The sequence below is a fragment of the Musca autumnalis genome, unplaced genomic scaffold (genome assembly GCF_047663935.1).
Source record: "Musca autumnalis isolate F117 unplaced genomic scaffold, ASM4766393v1 scaffold_1, whole genome shotgun sequence".
NCBI classification, from domain to species: Eukaryota; Metazoa; Arthropoda; class Insecta; order Diptera; family Muscidae; genus Musca; species Musca autumnalis.
In genome coordinates, this window is record NW_027411644.1 from 280,290,008 (window position 1) to 280,314,636 (window position 24,629).

The 24,629-nt window shown below is 24.9% G+C and overlaps 1 protein-coding gene across 4 annotated transcripts in view; it reads right to left on the reverse strand.

Moving 5' to 3' along the window:
* grn (GATA binding protein grain) overlaps window positions 1-24,629 on the reverse strand; it is a 97,535-nt gene that overhangs the window by 41,483 nt on the left and 31,423 nt on the right. For all 4 annotated transcript variants that reach the window (XM_073961355.1, XM_073961358.1, XM_073961357.1 and 1 more), the window contains exons 3-4: window positions 17,926-18,209; window positions 16,111-17,062 (exon numbers count right to left, since the gene is read on the reverse strand). In XM_073961355.1, the coding sequence (XP_073817456.1) occupies window positions 16,111-17,062; window positions 17,926-18,209 (1,236 nt within the window). The remainder of the gene's footprint in view (window positions 1-16,110; window positions 17,063-17,925; window positions 18,210-24,629) is intronic.

Genomic DNA, 24,629 nt, shown 5'->3' on the forward strand with positions numbered 1-24,629 from the left:
AGGAGTATCATTTTAAAGATATCTGAAAGCCTTTTAAGGTATTTTAAGACAAAAAATTGCAATGGGGAGTCAGAGTATCCATAAATAGAAGAAAGGTATTTTAGAGGGTTTGCTAAAGCCCTAAGACCCAAAAAAAAATATATATATAAAAATTATATGCAGAAGACCTCTGAAAGCCGCTTTTAATAGATAACTTTTAAAGGCATCCTTGGGTAGAAATTTCTTTAAATATTTTATTATTATAATCACAAGACTATTCTAAAGCTTTCGAGCAAGGTATTCCTTAGATCAATGTGGGGCATTGTGAGTGACGTGAGCGTAAATTTACTCTCGATCAGTCTTCTTACTCTAACTGGTGGTGAGCGAGAGTAAATTTACGCTCACGACACTCACAATGCCTCGCACTGCCTTAGATAAAAGACTTCGAAGAAAACTTCTATAGGGCGAACATATTTTGACAGCTCTAACAAAGCCCTCTCTACATAAATGTTATCTGAAAAAGGTTAATTTAGCTGAAGGTATTTTAGAAAGTATGCTATAGGTAGATATAGAAGACCTTTAGAAAAAATCTGGCAAGAAAAGATATTAAAAAAAAACATATTCTATGGTCAGAACAAACATATTTTGAAAGTTATATAAAGCATTGTAAAAATTTAAAAAAATGCATTCATAATAATGAATTAAAACATATATATGGTTGCAGAAAAAATATATATTTTACAATAGCCTCATTTTGAACTCTAAATATGTTCGCTCTTACCATGTTCTATTTTTGCGTAAGATCACTATTGTAATGGTGTTCAAAATGTGGACCACAGTGCGCAGAAAAAGGAATATGGTAAAAGTAAATATATTTTGTAAAATACATATGGTTGGTAAAAGGTGTACTATAATAGATAGGTGTTAGACATCAGGAAAAGTTTTGTATGAACAGAAGACCTTTGGAAAGATTTCTGGCAAAGTTTTCTTCAGAAAAGAGATTTCGAAAAGATCTCCTATGGTCAGAGGGGAAATATGATCAGAGCAAACATATTTTGAAATATAAATATGGTATTGTAATTATTTAAAAAATACATACATATTGCATGAAATAAATTATAATGTCTGAAATAATGTAATTGGTTGCTGCAACAATTTATATTTTTACAATAGCATCTTTGAAACTATTAATATGCTTGCTCTGGTCATATTCCATTTTGCGTGAGATTACTATTGTAATGGTGTCCAGAATTTATTCCACATAACGCAGAAAAAGGAACATAGTCAACATAAACAAATTTTGTAAAATATATATATCAACTACATGATGTTGCCTGAAACAAAACATATAGTTACAGCAACCCTATATATTTTTACATATTTACAGTATTCTATTTTGAGGTGAAAAATATGTTTGCTGTGACCTTATTCCATCCATTTCGGCGTGAAATTACCATTGTAAATATCTTCAAAATTTATTTTTACAGATTAAAGGGGTTCCTATGTATTTAAACCGTAGTCTGTAATAAAAGATATGTTTGCAGCAACAATATCTGTTCTGTACATAATTACAATATTCTATTTTTCGCTAGAAACTGTTTTCTCTGACCCTATTCGATTTTTGCGTGAGACTACTATTGTAAATTTCTTGAAAAGGGTATTTCAGAGATGAAAGGATGGATTTAAAACAGTAATCTGAAGTAAGACATATGGTTGAAGCAACAAATATATATTTTTAAATATTTACAATATTCTATTTTGTGATAAAAAAAATATGGTTACTCTAACTATTCCATTTCGACGTAAGATTACCATTGTAAACATCTACAAAAGGTATTTACAGATAAAAGTATGGATTAAAAAGAGGAACATGAAGAAAGAATTATGGTTGCAGCAATAATATATTTTTTTCATAGCTAATCTATATGTTTGTTTTGACCGTATTTCATCTCCGCGTGAGATTACTATTGTAAATATCTTCGAAAGGTCTGATGGAGGTTCAAATGGATTGCAGAACATTTTAAAAAAGTATCCTGCTGCTGTAAGACCCACAAGGAAGCTGTTTTTGGATAAAAAGATTCCTAAAAAGATCTGTTAAATGGATTAAGTTCTAATTTTCGATATTCCATATCCGATATTGCATAATTAATCTGGGCTAAGTGTTGTGGTATTCAGGAAGCTGAGTATGTTGGTATGCATTTAAGGAGGAATGGACTTCAAGCTAATGTCATAGTTCCTTTTCTCTCAATGAATGCCACAAGGTTCCTCTCCGTTTATGTGGACGTAGTAAGTAATCTGTGCTGACGGTTGTGGTATTCTGGAACCTGAGTATGTTGCAATGAACTTTTCGAAAAATTATCTTTAGGCAATTGTTACGCTTGTCTTGTTGCGGTGAATGTTCAAAGCTCCTCAACGTTTATGTTGGTGTTTTAGGTTCAGAAATATATACCCTATTAGCACCCAGCAAAATTATTGATGCCAAAGATGTTATTCAATCATGGGTGAAAGTGATCTGGCATGTCATCTTTTTAGCATCTTCATCGATGATTTTTATATTAGCGTGGACCCCAAAAGATGATATTCATGTTTGGATCCAAAGCATGTTATTTACACCAATGCTTTGGCATGTCATTTTCACCAACCCTTTGCAATGACATTATCATTACGACGAGGGTTTTAACAATTTCGTGTCTCCGACAACATCAAGCCTATTGTAAATAATTAATCTTATATATTTAGAAAAATGTGTATAAATAAAAACACAAAATTCGTTTCTATTGGATCGATGGAATGGGTTGGAAATGGAACTCCGTCCTTCAAATTTTGCTGGGCATCTGTATTTGCACTACCAGACTTTCTAGGTGCAGATAACCTATTCGAAATATTCTATGTGTATAAACTATTCTCAATTTAGATCTCTGAAGACCTGTTGCATCAAAAACATTCCAAATATATTTTTAACAGAGTTTTTTTTCGATAATTACGGTTTTCACTTTTGTGAAGGTATTTTATTCATCAGGAAGTGTTCCGAGGACAATATCCCATATGTTTGTTGAGTTGTTCAACTAACACCAAAAAAAGTTGATAAACAAATTCAAATATCCAATTAAATTTTTGATTGATTTTTTGTCGATAAACAAATTGTCATATTTACAAACGTGTTTAACAAACATTTTCCCGAAGATTTTCCAAATTATGAAAATACAAATGTTGATAAAACTGTTTATCAGAAAAAAATGTCTTTTTGTATAGCGATAACGACCGAGGACAATATCCCATATGTTTGTTGAGTTGTTCAACTAACACCGAAACCGGTCGCATACCCAGAAAAAATTGATAAACAAATTCAAATATCCAATTAAAATTTTGATTGATTTTTTGTAGACAAACATATTGTCATATTTACAAACGTGTTTATCAAACATTTTCCCGAAGATTTTCAGAATTATGAAAATACAAATTTTGATAAAATTTTTTATCAGAAAAATTTTTCTCTTTCTATAGCGTTAACGACGTATCCAGGAACATATATGACGACAACATTTCGGGCTAGCCCAAAGGACAAAATCTGATCAGTTGAGAGTAAAATGTAGAAAAATATCTTAAAATGGACATTTGGAGGAAGGGTGGATGTATTATATTCCTGACTTCATACTTTTTCATTTGCAATCTTCGATCATTAAAACTCAGCTTGAAAGGAAACTAATTAAAAATAATTTAAACTGATATTCGCCTAATTTTAGGCGACTCTTTAAGGTAACTGTATTCTACTGCATATTTAACTAAGCAAGCTTGTCGGAGCTCCAACCTTTTGCTTTTATCCACCTCTCCCTACAAAGAAAATCATTTTCATGGGTTAGGGTTAAGGTTAAAGTCTTCGACTTAAAAGTTCAGGCAAAAGTAAATGGTGTGCGTACGGCTAGCAGACAAAGCAGACTAATTTCAGTTCAAAATTGTTTAGTATGCCGAATTAGATACATTTTTGTTCTACAACTACTAATGGTGTGGCAATTACACGATGTTTAATGGCAGTTTAGAATATAAACACAAGTTGAGAATAATACAACAACTGTGTTAAAATTTAAAAACAAATTATTTGCTTGGATAAAAACAACAACTAATTTTATGTTTTAGAACCAAAAAAGAAGCATTTTGGAGGGAAAGTAAGGTCAGAAAGGTATGGCTTGAACAAAAAGATGTCTAATAGAAGTCAGAGGCATTTTGGAGAAAATAAAGTGAGGTTAGTGCCTTGAGGTTAGTTAGGCCTTGATGCCCCTAAAATTGAATTTGTTTTTTTAATATCATAATTATGTTGTGGTAAATTTGTTGGGCGTTTTTGAGCATTTAACGTAGGTTAAAATTTTTCAATTTTCCAAAAAATGCATTTTTACGCAACGTTAAATTTGAAACCCCAAAAAAGTGGCTAGACAAACAACAACCATTGGCCACAATGTAGTTATTAAAATCCATTTTTTGAGAAAACATGAAAAAACAAAACACATTTCTTTTTTGTGAATTAATTAAAAACTAAACTAAGGTTAGAAAGAAAAAAAATAGGGTGTGCTATAACCACAACTTGCAACAGGGGGGAATTTGGGAATTACAACAAATGGAAAATGTGTTACCAACTATTACAGAAGAACATGAAAACAAAGGTGAAAAGCAAAGAGACACTTGTAATTGCTGGTGTCTGCTGCTGCTGGACACATTATGTTTGCAAGTAGAGTGTGTGTGGGTTCACACAGTGTTTTTTCGTATTTCTTTGTCATATTCATTTTTTTGCTGACTAATGACCATTAAACAGTCAGTGGTGGCCAATACATACAAATAATGTGCGTTTGAGGCCGACTGACTGGCTGACTGGATGGCTTGCAGGTTGTCATTTTATGAGTTGAATCATAAAAACGACATAACAACCAACACACAGCAAGACACATAGCCATTTATGAACAAAAACAACAAATATTTGATTGTATTTGACAATCCTGAAACTCCACTTATATTTAATTTATTTTTTATGTCCAGTTTGTGTGTTTTTTGTTCTTTTTTATTCCTTTTTTTGTTTGTAATTTTTTTTTGGTAACAATTTACGTTTACCCACCAAGGTGATTACATTTTGATGATCTCTCTGCTGTGCAAAGACAGACAGACAGGCATTGTAAAGCTTTCAACAAAATTAACAACAAGGAGTTTTGGAACAAAAACAAAACTATGTAATGCGTGTTAGTTATTAGGGGACAGGAGGAGCGGGGGTCAAAATATTGAAAAACTGTGTATGTTGTTACATATGTCATCTGCTGAAGGTTTATAACATAAACTTTATGATGTGTGGTTGTTAAATAAAAGTTGAGGTTTTTCTTTTTGTTTGTTTTTGGCATGTGTTGACATGGTTTTTTTATTAATAAAACCAAAAATTTATAAAATTTTATAGCTTTCAGCACCAGGAGAGAGAGGAGTGAGATGGTCTTAATTAAAATGAAATAAAACTCGGAGTTTTATTGTCATTTTATATTAAGCAATGCCCTTTTTAAGCAGGTAGATGTCCTCCGCATTGTTAACAAGATGCGCCAAGTGGAATTAATAAAAACAACAGCATAAGACAAAGCACGAAGGAACTTCGGGTCAAAACATACGTCAAAAAACAATTTTAAAATTTTATTTTTTTTTTTCGACCGTTAGTCCTCCAATGGATGTCACCGTAATGTCCTCGAACTTAGGTGAAAATGTTGAACTTCTAGTAAGGGAGGTAGGCACCCGAAGGTGTTATCCGATATAGACCTACTTGGAACTTGATGAGAGCCATTTGAAAGACTTACTACGATTTCTCGCAAAGTTTCGGCCAAAGGGAATAATAATTATAAATGAAACGATTCGAATTTAGAAAGGAATTTAACCAATTGCAAATGGAATTCCCGAATTACTATTGAATTTTTTCGAATTACAATTGAATTGTTTTGAATTACAGTTTTTTTAGAATTACAAATGGAAAAAAGTGAATTAAAAATTACATGATTCGAATTAAAAATTTAATGCAACCAATTACAAATGGATTTCGAATTACGAATGAAAGCATTCAATTTCCAGTTCCAAATAAAATAATTCGAATTACAAATGGAAGGGAAAATTTGGAATTATAAATGAACGATTGGAATTATAAATGAACGATTCGACTTTAAAAAGGAATTTACGCAACTACTAATGGAATTGATTTTTTTCGAATTATATTTGAATTACAAATGGAGAAAAAATTATGTGATTTTAAAATTGAATCCAACGAATTACAAATAGATTTCTGGAATTACATTATTTATTTATTTATTTATTTATTTATTTATTTATTTATTTATTTATTTATTTATTTATTTATTTATTTATTTATTTATTTATTTATTTATTTATTTATTTATTTATTTATTTATTTATTTATTTATTTATTTATTTATTTATTTATTTATTTATTTATTTATTTATTTATTTATTTATTTATTTATTTATTTATTTATTTATTTATTTATTTATTTATTTATTTATTTATTTATTTATTTATTTATTTATTTATTTATTTATTTATTTATTTATTTATTTATTTATTTATTTATTTATTTATTTATTTATTTATTTATTTATTTATTTATTTATTTATTTATTTATTTATTTATTTATTTATTTATTTATTTATTTATTTATTTATTTATTTATTTATTTATTTATTTATTTATTTATTTATTTATTTATTTATTTATTTATTTATTTATTTATTTATTTATTTATTTATTTATTTATTTATTTATTTATTTATTTATTTATTTATTTATTTATTTATTTATTTATTTATTTATTTATTTATTTATTTATTTATTTATTTATTTATTTATTTATTTATTTATTTATTTATTTATTTATTTATTTATTTATTTATTTATTTATTTATTTATTTATTTATTTATTTATTTATTTATTTATTTATTTATTTATTTATTTATTTATTTATTTATTTATTTATTTATTTATTTATTTATTTATTTATTTATTTATTTATTTATTTATTTATTTATTTATTTATTTATTTATTTATTTATTTATTTATTTATTTATTTATTTATTTATTTATTTATTTATTTATTTATTTATTTATTTATTTATTTATTTATTTATTTATTTATTTATTTATTTATTTATTTATTTATTTATTTATTTATTTATTTATTTATTTATTTATTTATTTATTTATTTATTTATTTATTTATTTATTTATTTATTTATTTATTTATTTATTTATTTATTTATTTATTTATTTATTTATTTATTTATTTATTTATTTATTTATTTATTTATTTATTTATTTATTTATTTATTTATTTATTTATTTATTTATTTATTTATTTATTTATTTATTTATTTATTTATTTATTTATTTATTTATTTATTTATTTATTTATTTATTTATTTATTTATTTATTTATTTATTTATTTATTTATTTATTTATTTATTTATTTATTTATTTATTTATTTATTTATTTATTTATTTATTTATTTATTTATTTATTTATTTATTTATTTATTTATTTATTTATTTATTTATTTATTTATTTATTTATTTATTTATTTATTTATTTATTTATTTATTTATTTATTTATTTATTTATTTATTTATTTATTTATTTATTTATTTATTTATTTATTTATTTATTTATTTATTTATTTATTTATTTATTTATTTATTTATTTATTTATTTATTTATTTATTTATTTATTTATTTATTTATTTATTTATTTATTTATTTATTTATTTATTTATTTATTTATTTATTTATTTATTTATTTATTTATTTATTTATTTATTTATTTATTTATTTATTTATTTATTTATTTATTTATTTATTTATTTATTTATTTATTTATTTATTTATTTATTTATTTATTTATTTATTTATTTATTTATTTATTTATTTATTTATTTATTTATTTATTTATTTATTTATTTATTTATTTATTTATTTATTTATTTATTTATTTATTTATTTATTTATTTATTTATTTATTTATTTATTTATTTATTTATTTATTTATTTATTTATTTATTTATTTATTTATTTATTTATTTATTTATTTATTTATTTATTTATTTATTTATTTACTTATTTATTTATTTATTTTTTATTTATTTTCTTATTATTATTATTATTATTATTATTATTATTATTATTATTATTATTATTATTATTATTATTATTATTATTATTATTGTTTTTGTTATGTTTTCCAAATACATCTGAAAAGGTTGTAGTTGCGAAGTTTGGACGCAATCGGATACTCCTTTCGGGACTTGTCGTTCGCCCCAACCAGTCTAAATCTACTCCAAATTGTCTGAATTTCGATGAGCCACATTTTCGATCGTATGTAACCCCATTAGCCTTAAGGCTTAGGGTATCAAAAGAGGTCCCACATCAAAGAGCAACTGTGAATATAAGACAAGGCTCCCTAGTATCTTCGGGAATCTTCGTTGGAAATTTATTTAAGAATTTTTCCTCACAAAAGGCTTGGGGTTTCAATATTCCCCAACAAGTCTAGTTTTAATATGAAAAAATTGATTTCTTTAGAACCTCTATAATGTCTCTTTTAGTGATGCCAGCTAACTAACTGCATTCCGGAGAATCCCCCTCCAACCTATGGAATCACAACAACAAAAAGCAACCATTTTTTTGGTTTTTTTGTTTTACTTTGAAATAGACCTTGGCCAATAAATCAGTTATTTAATGATGTTTATAGTTTGTTGGTGTTGTTTTTATGATGTGACTACAGCAACAACAAAAACAATAATAACAACAAACAGCAGCAGAAGAAACAAACATTTATTAACCTTCTTATGTTGGCCATCAAGAGGCCCCCAATTCAAAGAATGGAAAAGAAGGTTTGTTGGTGAGGATGACACAACAAGAAGTGTGTCGTTGTTGTTGTACAATTTGACCTTTCCTTTTTGGCTTAAAAAAAACAACAACACCGTAAATATTAATAGGCATTAAATGATTTTTGAGGAGAGAACGAAAGAGAGTCTATGGGCTTCGTTTTTTACGATCATTAAGGATTTTTGTTTTGATTTCAATTAGCCAGCTCAATGTTGCAACAACAACAAACACACCAGCCACCTAAGTGGAGTCTGTTAACATCCTTTATTGTTTGTCATGCTGCTGATGATAGTGATGATGCTGATGCCAGCAGTGAAAGGACAGCCAGCCAGCCAGCCATCCAACCACCACCATCATCTTGTCTCTCGCTTGGTGACAGTTCCCTGTGACGTCCATGGCTGGACCAAAAAGGTTTTTACCACGTAAAATGTCTGGCCAGCAGCAGCAGCAGGTTTTCTTTTGTCTTTTTGTGGTTTGCGTTGTTGTTGTTGTGGCACTTGGTCTTTTATGATTTAGTGTTTATATCTAACTGTAGTTTTATGTTTTTTTCTTAGGTGAGTAGCTGGTTGTAAGCATCTGCATGCATGGTCCAAAAATAGTTTGAGTTTTTTTCTTATTGTCGTTGAACGTTTTCTACGTTTTTTCATTCCCTTGGATTTGATAGAGGTTCATAGGTAACTGAGGAGTTTGGGCTATGTGTTTTATAGTTTTTTTTTTCAGGCTTGCTTTCTAGGAATTTTGTGCACATTTTTTGATTTCTAGTTTAGTGCTGCTGCGTGAAGCTAGAGCAACTCATGGCAAATGCCTATGAGTTTTCGTTTTCGTTTCCATTTTTTGTAGATTTTTTTGTGGGGGCAACAAAAGGCCTTTGAGAATTTATGTTGAGAGCCAGCTAGCAGTTATACCAAAAAAAAGTTGATTTGAAATTCCAGCTAATTTTCAACAGCATCATAAAATATAAAATTCCCAAGTAGTGCTGAGGAGAAGAAGAAACAATGTACGTGATGTTTTGGGACAGTTGTTAGTGATGATGGCATTGCGTGTCTGCTAGAGTTTGTGATGCAGTTTTTTGGGGAAAAGTATGTAGGTGCAGTTTTTTGGTTATCCAGTTTAAAGCATTATCAAGTGCATTAAGTTAGGGTGAGGTGAGAGCTATAATTAGGCATGGAGGGGGAAGGAGGGTAACATAGATTACATTTATAAAGAAGTAAAAAGGCAGAATAATAATAAAACACAATGGAAGAGGGCCATGTTGACCATTTTTTGATTACCATGATCCTTGTAACCATCTTCCATTGATTTTTAGAAATTATTTCTGTGATAAAAAGAATTAAAGTTACATATATATGAAAAATATAGATAGACCAAAAGTTTCATTGTTTAGTTATGGTTTCAATTGTTTTTGTTTTAGATTTTTTTTAAATAGCTGGTGAACAAGACAAACAACAGACACATTGATGTGAGTGTAAATAAACGGGTGTTTTACACAGGTTTTTACAGTTTGAAAATTTGAAAATGTTGTGTTTTTTAGTGAAAACCAAAAAAGACAAAAAGGGAAAATTTAAAAAAAAACAAAGCAAGGAAAATGAATACCATAAACAAACCAAAGGAAAACAAACAAGGAAAAAACATAATCTTCCAAACATGCCATGAAATAACAAAAAAAATGCCTTAAATAGTTTGCTTCAAAACTTCATTAACACCACAGAAAAGCCCAATCAAAGAAGCAGCAGTAGAAGAAAAAAAGTATTCCTCTTAAAAAGATTTATAACATTCCTTGTAAATTGCAAGCGCCTGCAAAGCTAAACAGCAGCCTTCTTTGCAAAAGTATAAGCCACAAAAAACCTTCTTTTAAAAACTGTCAAAGCCACCAGGCCAAACAAGCATCCTTAAACAATGCTTAACAGTTTCTTTTGCAAACAACAACAAAAAACTGTCTTGCTACCTTGTTTAAGCTGATCTTGGAAAGGGATACCCATATCAATTACTTAAACTCCATGCATGACAGCAATTTTGTGGCAATTTTTTTGTGTGATCCCTTCCTTTCATTGGTGTTGTTGTTGTTATTGTTAGTGGAGGACAAACAATACATTTTGGTGGTATTTTATACCTCCATCCAAATGATATGTCTTATTGTTGTCGATTTATTTGCAGGATTTTTCACCTGACACAGAGACAAAACTCCATGAACGGGTTATTCCTGGCTTCCTTCTTCATTCCAATCAATTTAAAAAGCAACAACAACAACAATTTCTTATTGTTTGTTTAGTGATATTTTCTTGTTGTTGTGACAAAAAGTTATTTCTTGAATGCAAACAAACAATGCCAATACAAACAACAACAACAACAACAACAACACCAACAACATTGGGTCCACAAACAAACACATGTTCTTACGCCCTCAATCTGGAGATTATCTGCGGCTAAGTAGTGGAAACATAGTGGATAACTAACGCCCAAAAAAATGATGACAATTTTTTAAGACGACAGTAAAGGGACACAGCAATAAAAAACAAAAGACTTAAGACACAAACAGGAGAGGCTGGGAGGAGGGGAGAATTAAAAGTTTAACATTGAAATTTCCAAGGAAATTGAAATTTCTCAAGAACATTTTTTGGGGTATAAACGGAAACAAAAGATTTAAGACACAAACGTGAGGCAATTAAAAGAAAATTTTAAATTAAAAAAAAAAAATATTCAAAAAAAATATTTGTAACAAAACTTGAAAAAAAAATTAAAAAATATTTATACAAAATTATTGGCAAAGAGAAACAATTTTCCAACCGGGAAGCACTATTTTCCAAAAAAAAAAAACAACTCAAAAACTGAAAGTGTTAAGAACCCCAAACCTAAGGAAAAAATGCCATTAACCCCATGGCTTGAAGACCATTAATTAAAGACTTGATAAACTAACAGGCACTACTTTTCATTTGCAAGTGAGCGAGTGTGTGTGTTTTTGCCACAAAAACAAAAAAAAAAAACACCAAACATCGCCTACGAAACCACAATTTCAGAATGAAAATGTTATTTGTTGGATTGTTGTTGGTTTAGTTTTTTTTTACTGCATACTGTTCATTTTTTTTTTTGCGGCAGCAGTTTCAGGTTGCAAGTAGAAGTGCCAGCCAGAGAAGAGAAATAGAATATTTAAAACCGGCCAATGTAGCAGGTGTTATACATCGTTAACAACTGCAAGCACTTCCGCGCATATTTCAACGGCTCACAGCTATGCCACATAGAGTATGAATAAGGAGACATACAAAGCAATTTATAAGCAACATAAACACACATTCATACATACATATGTTTTGTAGGGAACAAACATACATGCTTTTAGAATTTTACATGTTTGTTGTTGTTTTGGCTTCACAAACTTAACCGACTTCCCTAAGCCACAAGGCAATAAACCAAAAATGTGGCAAAAAATTCACAACATAAAATATTTCTCCACACAAATGAGGGAAAGGTAATGCAAATTAAATGAAATACTTGTGCTCAGAAACTTTGGAAGCAAAAAAAAAAAAAAAATTAGGGATTTTTGATGCCAATAATTCCCCAAAACTCCTCTACAATAATACCGCACCACATACACACGTGAGCATAACCATAATTAAGGCAACATTAATGATCATAATGTGGCTGATGATGAACGTAATGATGACAAACTACTCCACCGACAACTTGCAATTAAAAGCATTACTTCAAAAAAACTACTCCACTTTTAAGACACTTGCTGGGCAATTTTTGTATTGTGTTCGCACAATCTTCAAGAGAGACACACAGAAAAAAAGCGGTAAAGGCATGTAACGGAATGCAAAACAACAATGCCACAAGAAAAAACAGCAACAACAACTAAAATGTTGCACATTCACCATTGTCACTGCGTAAGGCAATGTAAAGAATGACGGTTCACACGCCACACACTCTCTTCGAAAACGCCAACAACGTGTAATCACTTGCCAAACAATGGTTTTAGAGTTTTCTTTTTTTTTAAATTTTTTCTCTGTGCATGCTCAAGTGGTTAAAACAGGCCCACACTGGTTGGCTTGGGATAAAATTTTATAGGCAAACTAAGTACCCCATTGGAAGGGGGTTGTGTCATGTTGCCGATGTAGGCAAATAAAACTTTGTTGAGAAGAAGTAAAACACATTTTTCTTTTATAGAGGAAACACTAGCTATGGCATTAATGAATGAGAAGAATGACTGCAGCAAACATGTCAAGTACACTGAACCCGAAAAAATGCAAAACATAAACAATAACACACAAATAAAATCTCAGCAAAAGTTCAACTTGAAACCAATGGAAGGTAAAATGGAAAAAATATTAAAATTAATTAGATTAAAAATGTTTAAAATTAATAAACAAATGTAAAAAATATATAATAAAAATATATATAATAACAAAAATATATAAATGTTAATAAAATTTCAATAAATAAAATATTAATAAATTTTTTAAAAACTAAATTAATTAATTATGAAAAAATCCATAAATAAAAAAATTAAGCTAATATTTTTGATTATAAAAAATACTATTTTTAATAAAAAAAAATATTTTTTTCTAATAAAAAATAATTTTTTTTTTTGCAAAAAAAAAATATATTTTTTATAAGAAAAAAATATTTTTTTTTACAAAAAAAATATATTTTTTACAATAAAAAAATATTTTTTTTTACAAAAAAATATTTTTTTTATAAGAAAAAATATTTTTTTTTTTACAAAAAAAATATATTTTTTATAAGAAAAACTCTTTTTTATAAAAAAAATAGTATTATATAATTTTTAAAAAATATTGTTGAAGTATTAAAAAATTATTAATTTTTTATTTATATTTATGAATAAATTATTAATTGTTTATAAATAAAAACTTTTTTATTTATAAAAAAAATTATTAATATTTAAATTTTTTTTATAACAAAAAATTAAAAATGTCGTAATAATAAAAAAAAAATTAAAAAAAATTAATAAAAACAATATTTTTATAAAAATATTTTTTTGGAACTGTAATATGTAAATAATGCAAGTGAGCATTAATAATTTTTGATAAATGAGAAATTAATATTTTTTTAAAAAATGGTAAAATCAATAATTTTTCTTAATTTTTTGTTTTCATAAAGAAAAAACTAATATTTTTTCCATTAAAAATTGTGTGATTTTTATCAAAAAATAGGTTATTAAAAATTAATTTTATAAATGAAAAATTAATAATTTTTTACGAAAATAAAATATAAAACAATTAAAGCATAATATTAAAAAGAAGTATTTCGTTAAGAAATATTTTTTTTTATAAAAAATTTTATAAAATAGATTTTTTTAAATTAAATTTCGCGAATAAAATTAAAAAACTAAAGAATAATATTAAAAAGAAGTATTTCGTTAAGAAATATTTTTATAAACATTTTTATAAAAAAGATTTTTTAAATGAAATTTTTAGCTAAAAATTCAATTAAAATGTTCAGCTAATTATTAAAATGTTTTCATTTGCTTATAAAAAATTAGTAATTTTTTTTTAAAAATAAATTTGTTAATTGTTTGGTACTATTTTGTTAAAAATTAAAAATTTTTATAAAAGAAAAATAGTTATTGTATAAAGCAAAAGTAAATTTATAAAAATATAATTAAATTTTTTTATAAAGTTTTATTTTCTATAAAATAAATATTTTTTATAAAATAAATAGCATTTTTTATAAAATATACTATTAATTTTTATTTATTTTGTATAACAAAATATAAAAAAAATATTTATTATTTTTTATAAAATTTTGTTTTTATAAATTAAATATTTTCTTATATTAGAACTACTAGTTTTTGACAAATTACATTTTTTAATATTATTTAACATTTTAATTTAAAAAATATTTTATTAATTATTAAACAATTAATTATTAAACAATTAACAAAATATTATTTTAATTAAAATATAAAAAAATTTAATTCGTCAAAAACTATTAATTCTAACACAAAAAATATTTATTTTATAAAAACAAAATTTTATAACAAATAATAAATATTTTTTTATACAAAATAAATATGTTTTATAAAAAATATTAATTTTATTATTATTTATTTTCTTTAAAAAAAATATAATTATTATCAATTTTTTATAAGCAAAGATATTCATTTTTTATAAAATATTTATTTTTTTATTAAAAAATACCTTTTGATATAAGTGGTATTAAAAATTAATAATTTTTAATTAATTATTCATTTTTAATGTATTAATAAATTATTAATTTTTGATGTATTAATAAATTATTAATTTTCAATTTATTAAAATTTAATGTTTTAAAAATTAATAAATTTTATTTTTTGTGTATTAAAAATTAATATTTTTAATTCGTTAAAAATATATTTTTTAATTCGTTAAAAATATATATTTTTTAAGTCGATAAAAAATTAATTTTTTATTTATTATTTTTGTATAAATTAATTTTTGATAATAAAAAAATTATTTATTTTAAATTTAGTTGAAATTAAAATGTGCAAATTCATTAATATTATTAATTAAGTAATTTAAATTGTTAATTGTTTTACATTTATTATAAATTAATAATTTTTAATAAATTAAAAATTAATAATTTTATTGGATTAAAAATGGTTGATTTCCAATAAATCACAATCCAAACATTTTATTTTTAACGAATAAAAATTTTAATTTTGAATGCATTTAATTTAAATTTCATTTTTTTTTTTAATTTATTAATTTTTAACACATTAAAAAGATTAATTAAAAATTATAATTTTTAATACATTAAGTTTTTTAAATTTCTATAAAATTAATAAATAATTTTTATTTTTAAGTAAAAATTCGTAATTGCAAAAAAAAATTAAGACATTTTAAATAAACAAAAATTCTTAATTTTTTGTAAAACAAAATTATTAATTTTAAAAAATTAAAGAAAAAGAAAAATAAAAATTGTGTGTAAAATTTCTTAATTGTAAAAAAAATTAAGAAATTTTAAATAAACAAAAATTCTTAATTTGTTGTAAAACAAAATTATTAATTTTAAAAAATTAAAGAAAAATAAAAATTGTGTGTAAAATTTAGTAATTGTAAAAAAAAAAATTTTGTAAATCAAAATTATTACTTTTCAAAAATTAAAGAATAGGAAAAACAAAAAATTGTGTGTATAGTTTTTTTGTTTTTTGAAATAATTTAGTTTATAATTCACCCACACCATTACAAAAAAGAAATTTGCGTGCGTGTGTGTGTGTGTCTTGCTTACCAGCACTTGTCCTAGGTTTTGTACGAGCCGGCTTAATATCACCACCACTTCCACTGGACCCCCCAGCACCACTCTGCCCCACATTGCCCAATAAAGCTCCAGCCATACCATGACTACTGCCACTGCCAACACCACTACCACCACCCATACCGCTCGACGATGTACCCATACCGCCCGAACCACCCATACTGCTGCCATGATGATGCATACCATGACCATGACCACCATGGTGGCTGTGATGATGATGTCTTGCAGCTGCGGCCGCTGCCATAGAAGAACTTTGAAACATACCAGCAGCAGCTGCTGCAGCAACTTGTTGCTGGGCATGATGATGGGCGGCATATGAAGCATAGGTGCCATCATAACTATTGGCTGCCGAATTGATATTTCCGCCATTGCTAAGACCCATGGAACTGCCATAGGAGGCCTGGGCTGTGCCATCAAAAATGCTACCCGCCGCATTGCCAAGGCCATTAAGTAGGGGATTACTGCTACTACTACTGCTGGAGTGGGCGGAATGATGGGCGGTTGGTGTGGTGTTGTTGCTGCTGCTATTGTTGTTGTTGCTGTTGGCAGAGTTGACATTGTTGTTGTTGTTGCTGCTGTGATGGGAAGAGGCCGATGACCTTGACACAGATGCCCCTGACGCTGCGGCCGCCGCCGCCGCCGCTGACGTTGATGAGGCAGAGTTATGCGTTTGATTATTGTGTTGTGTGGCATTGTTATTTGTTGTACTATTATTATTGTTGCTGTTGTTGTTGCTATTATTTGTTGTAGTACCTTCACGCTGTTTGGGTGCCGATGATTGTCCACCAGCTCCACTGGCACCATTGTGTAATGACGAACTGCTACCATTCTGTATGGTGGGCTTAATGTCCAAAGCACAACTGGTATCTGGCAGGGAACTGCTACCCGTTGCCTGAGCTTGATGCATGAAGGCATTTACCACAGCCTGAAAGAGAGAAAGAGGGACAAATTTAGGATGTTATTTGGGAAACTATAATAAAAAATTGAAAATTTTACAAATGAAAAATCTCCAAAATTTCATTTTATAAAAATTAAAACAAAAATGAAAATTTTTAAATTTTTTAAAATTTCAAAAATTTATTTTTATATTTATAAAAATATAAAAAAATTAAATTTTTTGAAATAAGAAAAACTTTAAATGTGGAACCATTTTTCAAAATTTTATTTATAAAAATTAATATAAATACATTTTTGAATTTTTTAAAAATTTTAAAAAAATTTTATATTTTGAAAAATTTGAAAATTTAAATTTTTTTAAAAAATTAAAAATTGTTTGAAATACGAAAAACATTAATTAAAAATATAGTTTAAAAAATAAGTTTAAATAGTTAAAAAAAAAATTTTTTTAAAAAAATTTTTAAAATTTCAATTTAAAAAATTATATTATTAACATTGGAAAAAAATTCAAACTTTTAATTTAATAAAAATGAAAAAAGGATTTTTAATGTAAAAAGATTAAGTTTTTAAAATTGGAATAAAATTTCACAATTTTGATCTATAAAATTAAAAAAATTTAAAATTTTATATTTATAAAAATATATAAATTTAAAATTTTTGAAAATCTAAAAAAATTAAAATTTGTCAATTAAAAAAATAAGTTTTTAAAATTGGAAAAAAATCGAAACCTTTGATTTTAATTTTTAAAATTTAAATGTAAAAATATTGTTTACAAATTTGAAAAACTTCCGATTTTTTTTAATTTTTCAATTATCTTTTTTTAGTAGAAATGAAAAAAATTTTGAATTTTGAAAATTTTATACATTTCACAATTCCTCTTCCTTCACTTACCTGATATTCTGATGGACCGGTTTGTACTGAATCGGGCGTTGAATCCTTTGGCGGTGTGGGAGGAAATGGAAATGAATGTTGACCCGTCGTTGTGGTCTGATGCGTTTGCCCCACCTGACTCAGTTTATGATCCACTTGTGGCTCTTGGGGGCATGCAAACGGGCTGCCCCATGGACTGGCGGGTGCAAATGATTTATGTTCGCTGGTAAGCCATGAGCTAAGAGGCGTATGAAAGTGAGGCCGACACATTTGCGGTGATGTGTGTGAGGAGGGCATACGGGATGCTGCAAAGAAACAGAAAATACAAAAACATTTTTGATAAATATGTATAAATATGAAAATCATAATAAAAACAACAACAACAAAAAGACGAAGAACAATAAGATATTAAAAGGTGCGAGATATGCCAGCATTAAATCAATTACCATATAAGCCTTAGCCTTGCTGAGCTAAGCTGCAACAAACAGATGTTGGAACATAACTTGCAACAAAGCGTTTACATGTGGCTTGCGTTTAAGCTGTGTTTGCATTTTGAGACCAGAAGCGATAACGATTTATAATAAATGATCTTTTCATAAAACTCAAAACTCCAACACCGCCGCCGCCACCACCACCACGAAAACCCAGCAGCAACAGCAACAACAATGATGGTGTTGGCAAGTCATGGCAGGAGAGAAATCAAATGGAAGCTTTTTTTTTTTGAACGGAACAAAGAGTAGGCCAGGCCAGTGTTTTAATTTATGGCTCTCCCTCGAATATCAAACAGGAATAAGGAGCAAAGAACAACAAAGTTTGGCTTACTGCCGTAATCATATGTTATCTGCTTTATGCAATTTTTTGTTGCATGGAAGCGTTTTTTCTTGGGTTTTGAAGTTTTCCATTGCCGCGCACTTAGCTTAGCTATTACATAAGTTCTGCCTTAGTTTATGCTGTCGTCATAAATTGTTTAATTTGTATCATAAACCATTGCGTTAAACCTTATATACCCTTAAGTAAGAACAGATCGATCATCAAACGAACGGCAGTCAATCGCATAAGCCAGAGATTGAGATCAGGCGGACGATCGATCCATCGATCGTGGAATGATCCCATGGATCAATGCTGTAATTCTTGTGTGTCTGTCTGTCTGTCTGGACTTATTTGCCTACCAACAACAGATGCGAAAAAAAAACATTTGTCCTTGCCACATATTTTCTTTGGCCCATTTGGTTGGTGGCTACATGGATGACTGGCATCACCACCTTCCTGCAACATCAGCAGCCTCAAAGTGTAAGCTAATGTTTATGAAAACTATAATTTGGCGGACACCAAGTGAGATTTATGTGCATTTAAATTTGCCGCAACATAGCTGGAAGCTGTTTTGTTGCTAGTGTAAAGCACCATTGGAGGATCAATAATAATAACGGCAGCAGCAGCAACAGCTGCCGCTTGCTGCTCCATTATGTGGATTAGCCATAATCTGCAAAAGATTTCTTGGGGTGCAGTTATGTTTTATTATTTAAGTTTTACAATCGTTATTAATATAATTGTGTTATTGTTTTTTTTTTTTGCATTACATTGTTGTTGTTGCTGCTGCGGTTATTCTGACACTAGCCATAATTCACCTGGAAACCAAAACAAAAATAATTAAAATAACTACCACCGAAATGTCCATGGCCCAAAGTTGGCCTTAAGAAATTGACAGCAAAAACAAAAAATTAAAGGCAATTGAAATAAATTTTTCAAAAGCCCAAACCATGGAAAATAGCTTTCCATATACATATGTATCTGTGTGAAGTGTTGGCCAAATCAAGATGGATTACCATAGATTATGACACATGTGGTGTGCCACAGCAGCACCAAACTTCAGCAACACTGTAACACCAAAGAATTCCTTTGCCTAGCTGTTGTGGCACCACCACCATGTGGCATCATCACTTTTCCATCATTTGTTTCTCCCTCTCTGTTTCCTGGCCTAACGTAACAAGTTCGATCTCCTCTACAGATAATTCCCATTTGATTACGCTAATAACAGTGCTTTGGACAATATTATGTGTACGTGTTGCTGATTATAGATATTAGGCTTTACTGTTTTCAACTTTGCGCAAAACCAAGGAAACGCAAGAAGACAATGGCCAAGAAAGAAAAAAAGTGGAGGGTAACACAACTCACTGTTACAACTACTCGTCTTCTGCTCCTAATAGTATAGTTAGTAGCTTTGGGCTGATCATCATCATCATCATCGTAATAACAACAGTAAGGAACTTTATTATCATCTTGACCATGATCGTCATTATTTTGAAAATTGTTATTGATAACTCTTCTTTTCGTTTTTTTGCAGCTATATAACTGTAATTTGTTGTTGTTGTTGCAACAATCATTGATCACTGTAATCCATTTCTCATCACTTGCTTTTGAGAATCCAGCATGAAATTGTTTTATATCATTTGGGGCAAACAACAGGAAACAGTAGTGAGCAGAATGCTTTTTTTTCATACTACAGGAGTCAACAAGAGCTTCCTGTGGAGATTATTTTTTCTTTGTGAAAAGTATGGTGGTAGGGATAAAGGTGTGGTGTTGAATGTTTTAATTGCAAGGAGATAAATAACTTTTTTAACTTAAGACAACTGAGAGAATATAAATTTTGTTATTTATAAAAAACTGTATTTTTAACAATAATTTTACTTTACTTTTCGTTTAAAAAAATTAGTCATTATATAAAAAATACTTTTAATTAAACAAAAATTATTCAATTTTTTTTTTACTTTTGAAAAGTTTTTTAAAACACATAATTGTTTATTTACATTTACATTTAAAAATTGTTTTTTATTTATAAAAATTACTCTTTGTTTAAAAAACAAAAAGACAGACTATTTTGAAAAAAATCTAAAAAAAATGTGTTTTAAGTAAACAAAAAAAATCATTTTTATAAACAAAAATTAAAAGTTGTAATTTGTAATTGTAAATAAAAAATTATATAAATTTTTGTATATAAAATGTCACAACTTTTTATTTTTTATAAATAAAAAATATTTTTTATATTCATGAAAACATTACTTATTGCATAAAAAAAAAGTATTTTTTACAGAATTTTTGTTAATTGTCTTTCAGAAGATTTTTATTTATAAATTTATAAAACATGTAAAATTTAAAGTGTTTTTAAAAAAACTATTGCTAAAAAAATATTTTTTAAAATTGTATTAATAAAAAATAATATTAATATAAAATATAAATGTTTATATAAATATAAAGTTTAAAAAATTATTATTAAAAAACAACACAGTTTTTTATTTATATTTATTTTTTTATAAATTATTTTTATAATGTAAAAAAATTAAATGAATTATCTTTCATTTAAAACAAAAATAAAGAATAATGTTTCTATCATTAATTTATAAACAAAAAATATTTTTCATAATTAAAAAATATGTTTTTTATAAACATAAAAATATCTAAAATATGTATATGTATAAAACATCAATTTTTATTTACAAATAAATTTTTATAATATAAAAAATTACCTAAAAATAATTTTTACACGTAAATTTTTAAATAAAAAATATTTTTTCAAAAATTAAAAATATTTTTTTATAAACATAAAAATATATAAAATATATGTATAAAACATCAATTTTTATAATATAAAAAATTACCTAAAAAATAATTTTTACAGAATAATTTATAAATAAAAAATATTTTTTCAAAAATTAAAACTAATTTTTTAAATATAATTTTATAAATAAAATTATTATATTTTTTATAAAAAGCAACATATATATAATTTTTTTTAAATTATTTTTTATGTTTGCAAAAATATTTTTTATTTATAAATTTACGTTTAAAACATTATTTTTTAGTTAATTTTTTATATTATAAAAATGTATTTGTAAATAAAAATTGATGTTTTATAAGTATATTTTTTATGCTTATAACAAAATATTTTTATTTTATGAAAAATATTTGTTTGTTTAAAAATTAATGATAGAACAATTATTTTTTATTTATGTATAAAAAATGATCTTTCATCATTTTATTTAATTTTATATATTATAGAAAAAATTGTACACAAAAATATAAATAAAAAATGATGCTTTATAAGTATTTTTTATAAATATAAAACATAATTTTTATTTATAAAAAATATTTATAAGTATTGAAAAATTTCTTTGTTATAATTTTATGTTAAAAATTATTTTTATTTATTATAAAAAAAACTATTTTTAATTAATTATTTACCTTAAAAACATTATTTATAAATTAATATAAATAAAAATTATGTTTTATAAGTTTTTTTTTTAATATAAAAAATAATTTTTTATTAATATAAAAATATAAATATAAAACTATTTTTTAAAATTGTTTATAAAAATATTATTTGCTATGAAAAAAATAATTTATTTTATTTATAACAAAATAATTCATTTATTTAAATATATGTATTATAAGCAATAAAATATTATGTCTTATAAATAATATTTTTAAATAAAAATATTGTTTTATAAATTAAAAAACAATATTTTTTATAATAAATATAATAAAGAAAAATAATATTTTATATTTATATTTTTTCTATAAAAATAAACCTTTTATTAATATAGTATAAATATTGTTCTATAAACTAAAAACAATAGTTTTTTATAATAAGTATAAAAAAATATTTTATAAATATATAAATTATTTTCTTAATAAATAAAAATTAAGAACTTTTAATTTTTATTTATAAAAAAATAATATTTTATATTTATATATATAAAAATAATTTTATATTTATATATATAAAAATAAATATTTTATTAATATAGTATAAATGTAAAATATTACATATTTTTATAAATAACAATTTAGAACTTTTAATTTTGCATATATTAAAAATTTTTTTATTTATAAAAAAATATTTTTAACAATTATTTTTTATACATAAACTTTACTTTTTGTTTATTAAAAATTAGTCATTATAAAAAATACTTTTAATTTAAAAATATATTTTTTATTTTTAATAATTAATAATTCATTTATTTAAATATATGTATTATAAAAAATTAAATATTATATCTTATAAATAATGTTTGTAAATAAAAATATTGTTTTAAAAACTAAAAAAAAAAAATAATTTTTATTATAAATATAATAAAATATTTGTTATAAATATATGAATTATTTTCTTTATAAATAAAAAATAAGATCTTTTAATTTTTATTTATTAAAAATTAATATTTTACATTTATATATTTTTCTATAAAAATAAACATTTTATTTATATAGTATAAATACTGTTTTGTAAATTAAAAAAAAAACAATATTTTATATAATAAATATAATAAAATATTTTTTATAAATATATAAATTATTTTATTTATAAATAAAAAATAAGTACGTTTAATTTTTATTTATAAAAAATTAATATTTTAAGTTTATATATTTTTCTATAAAATTAAGCATTTTATTAATATAGTATAAATGTAAAATATTAGATATATTATAAATAAAAATTTTTAAACTTTTTATTTACTAATTGTAATAAAAATTATTGATTATAAAATTTTTGTATATGTAAAAAATTTTTATTTTTAACAATTTTTTTTAAATAAACTATAGTTTTTGTTTATAAAAAAATTAGTTATTATATAAAAAATACTTTTAACTTAAAAAAATATATATTATTTTATTTAAAAAAAAATATATTTTTTTTCATATAAAACATAATTGTTTATTTATAAAATTTTTTTATAAATATTACTATTTATTTTTATTTTTTATTTTTATTTATAAATAGAAAATAAACTTTAATAAAATATTATTTTTATAAATAAACGATTATGTTTTACTAGAAACCTTTTAAAAGTAAAATAATATTTTTACTCTCTGTTTAGAAAACAAACAAAAACATAAGACAGACTATTTTGAAAAAAAAAATCTTAATAGAAGTATGTATTTTATAATTTTTATTTTTATAAATAAGAAATTTTAATTTTTATAAACAAAAAAAAATCTTCTGAAAAAAATGTCCATGAAAATCTCAATTTTTTTTACACTGACAAATCCTTTCGTAAAAAATTACATTTTTTAACTCCACATTAGGGAAATCATTTTAAATTTTATTTTGCTCTCTTCGGCAAAATTCTTCCGTAGAATAGAAGAAATTAGCTTTAAGGATAACAAAGGCTGTATCTTTTGGCAACTAACCTCCTCCAGCCTCTAAAATTTTAACATTTTCATCAATTACCCCGTAAACATTTTTATAACCACATATCTCTTGCAAAATTTGACTTTATTTCCATGCCACTTTGTTACGGAGACAAGATGTCATTAATTTTAAGACATTTGAAAAACGGGAGGAACGAACATACCTACTTTTATTTGGTAGAAGCTTTGTACGTGTTGTCTTTTAAATATGTACAGTAAAATAAGACTCACTTTGAAATTTTTACAAAAGCCCGCAAAATGACATGTACGACAGACACACAGAGACGGACAAACAATCAATGAAGCGATGAATTAAAATTGAAACAGCAGCAGCAATAACAACAGCAACATGCAAATCAAAGCTTATTTAACATTGTTTATATTTATTTGGCTTATTGGCGTCCGTTTTTGTGTGTTTCTGTTTGGTTTAAATTGACAGATCAAAGGTGACTTCAAGGAAGCCGACAACGAACGCTTTAAATGCAGGCAGCAGTAAGTAACCACCAAAAACAATTAAGGCCAGGTAAACTCTCTTTGCCAAT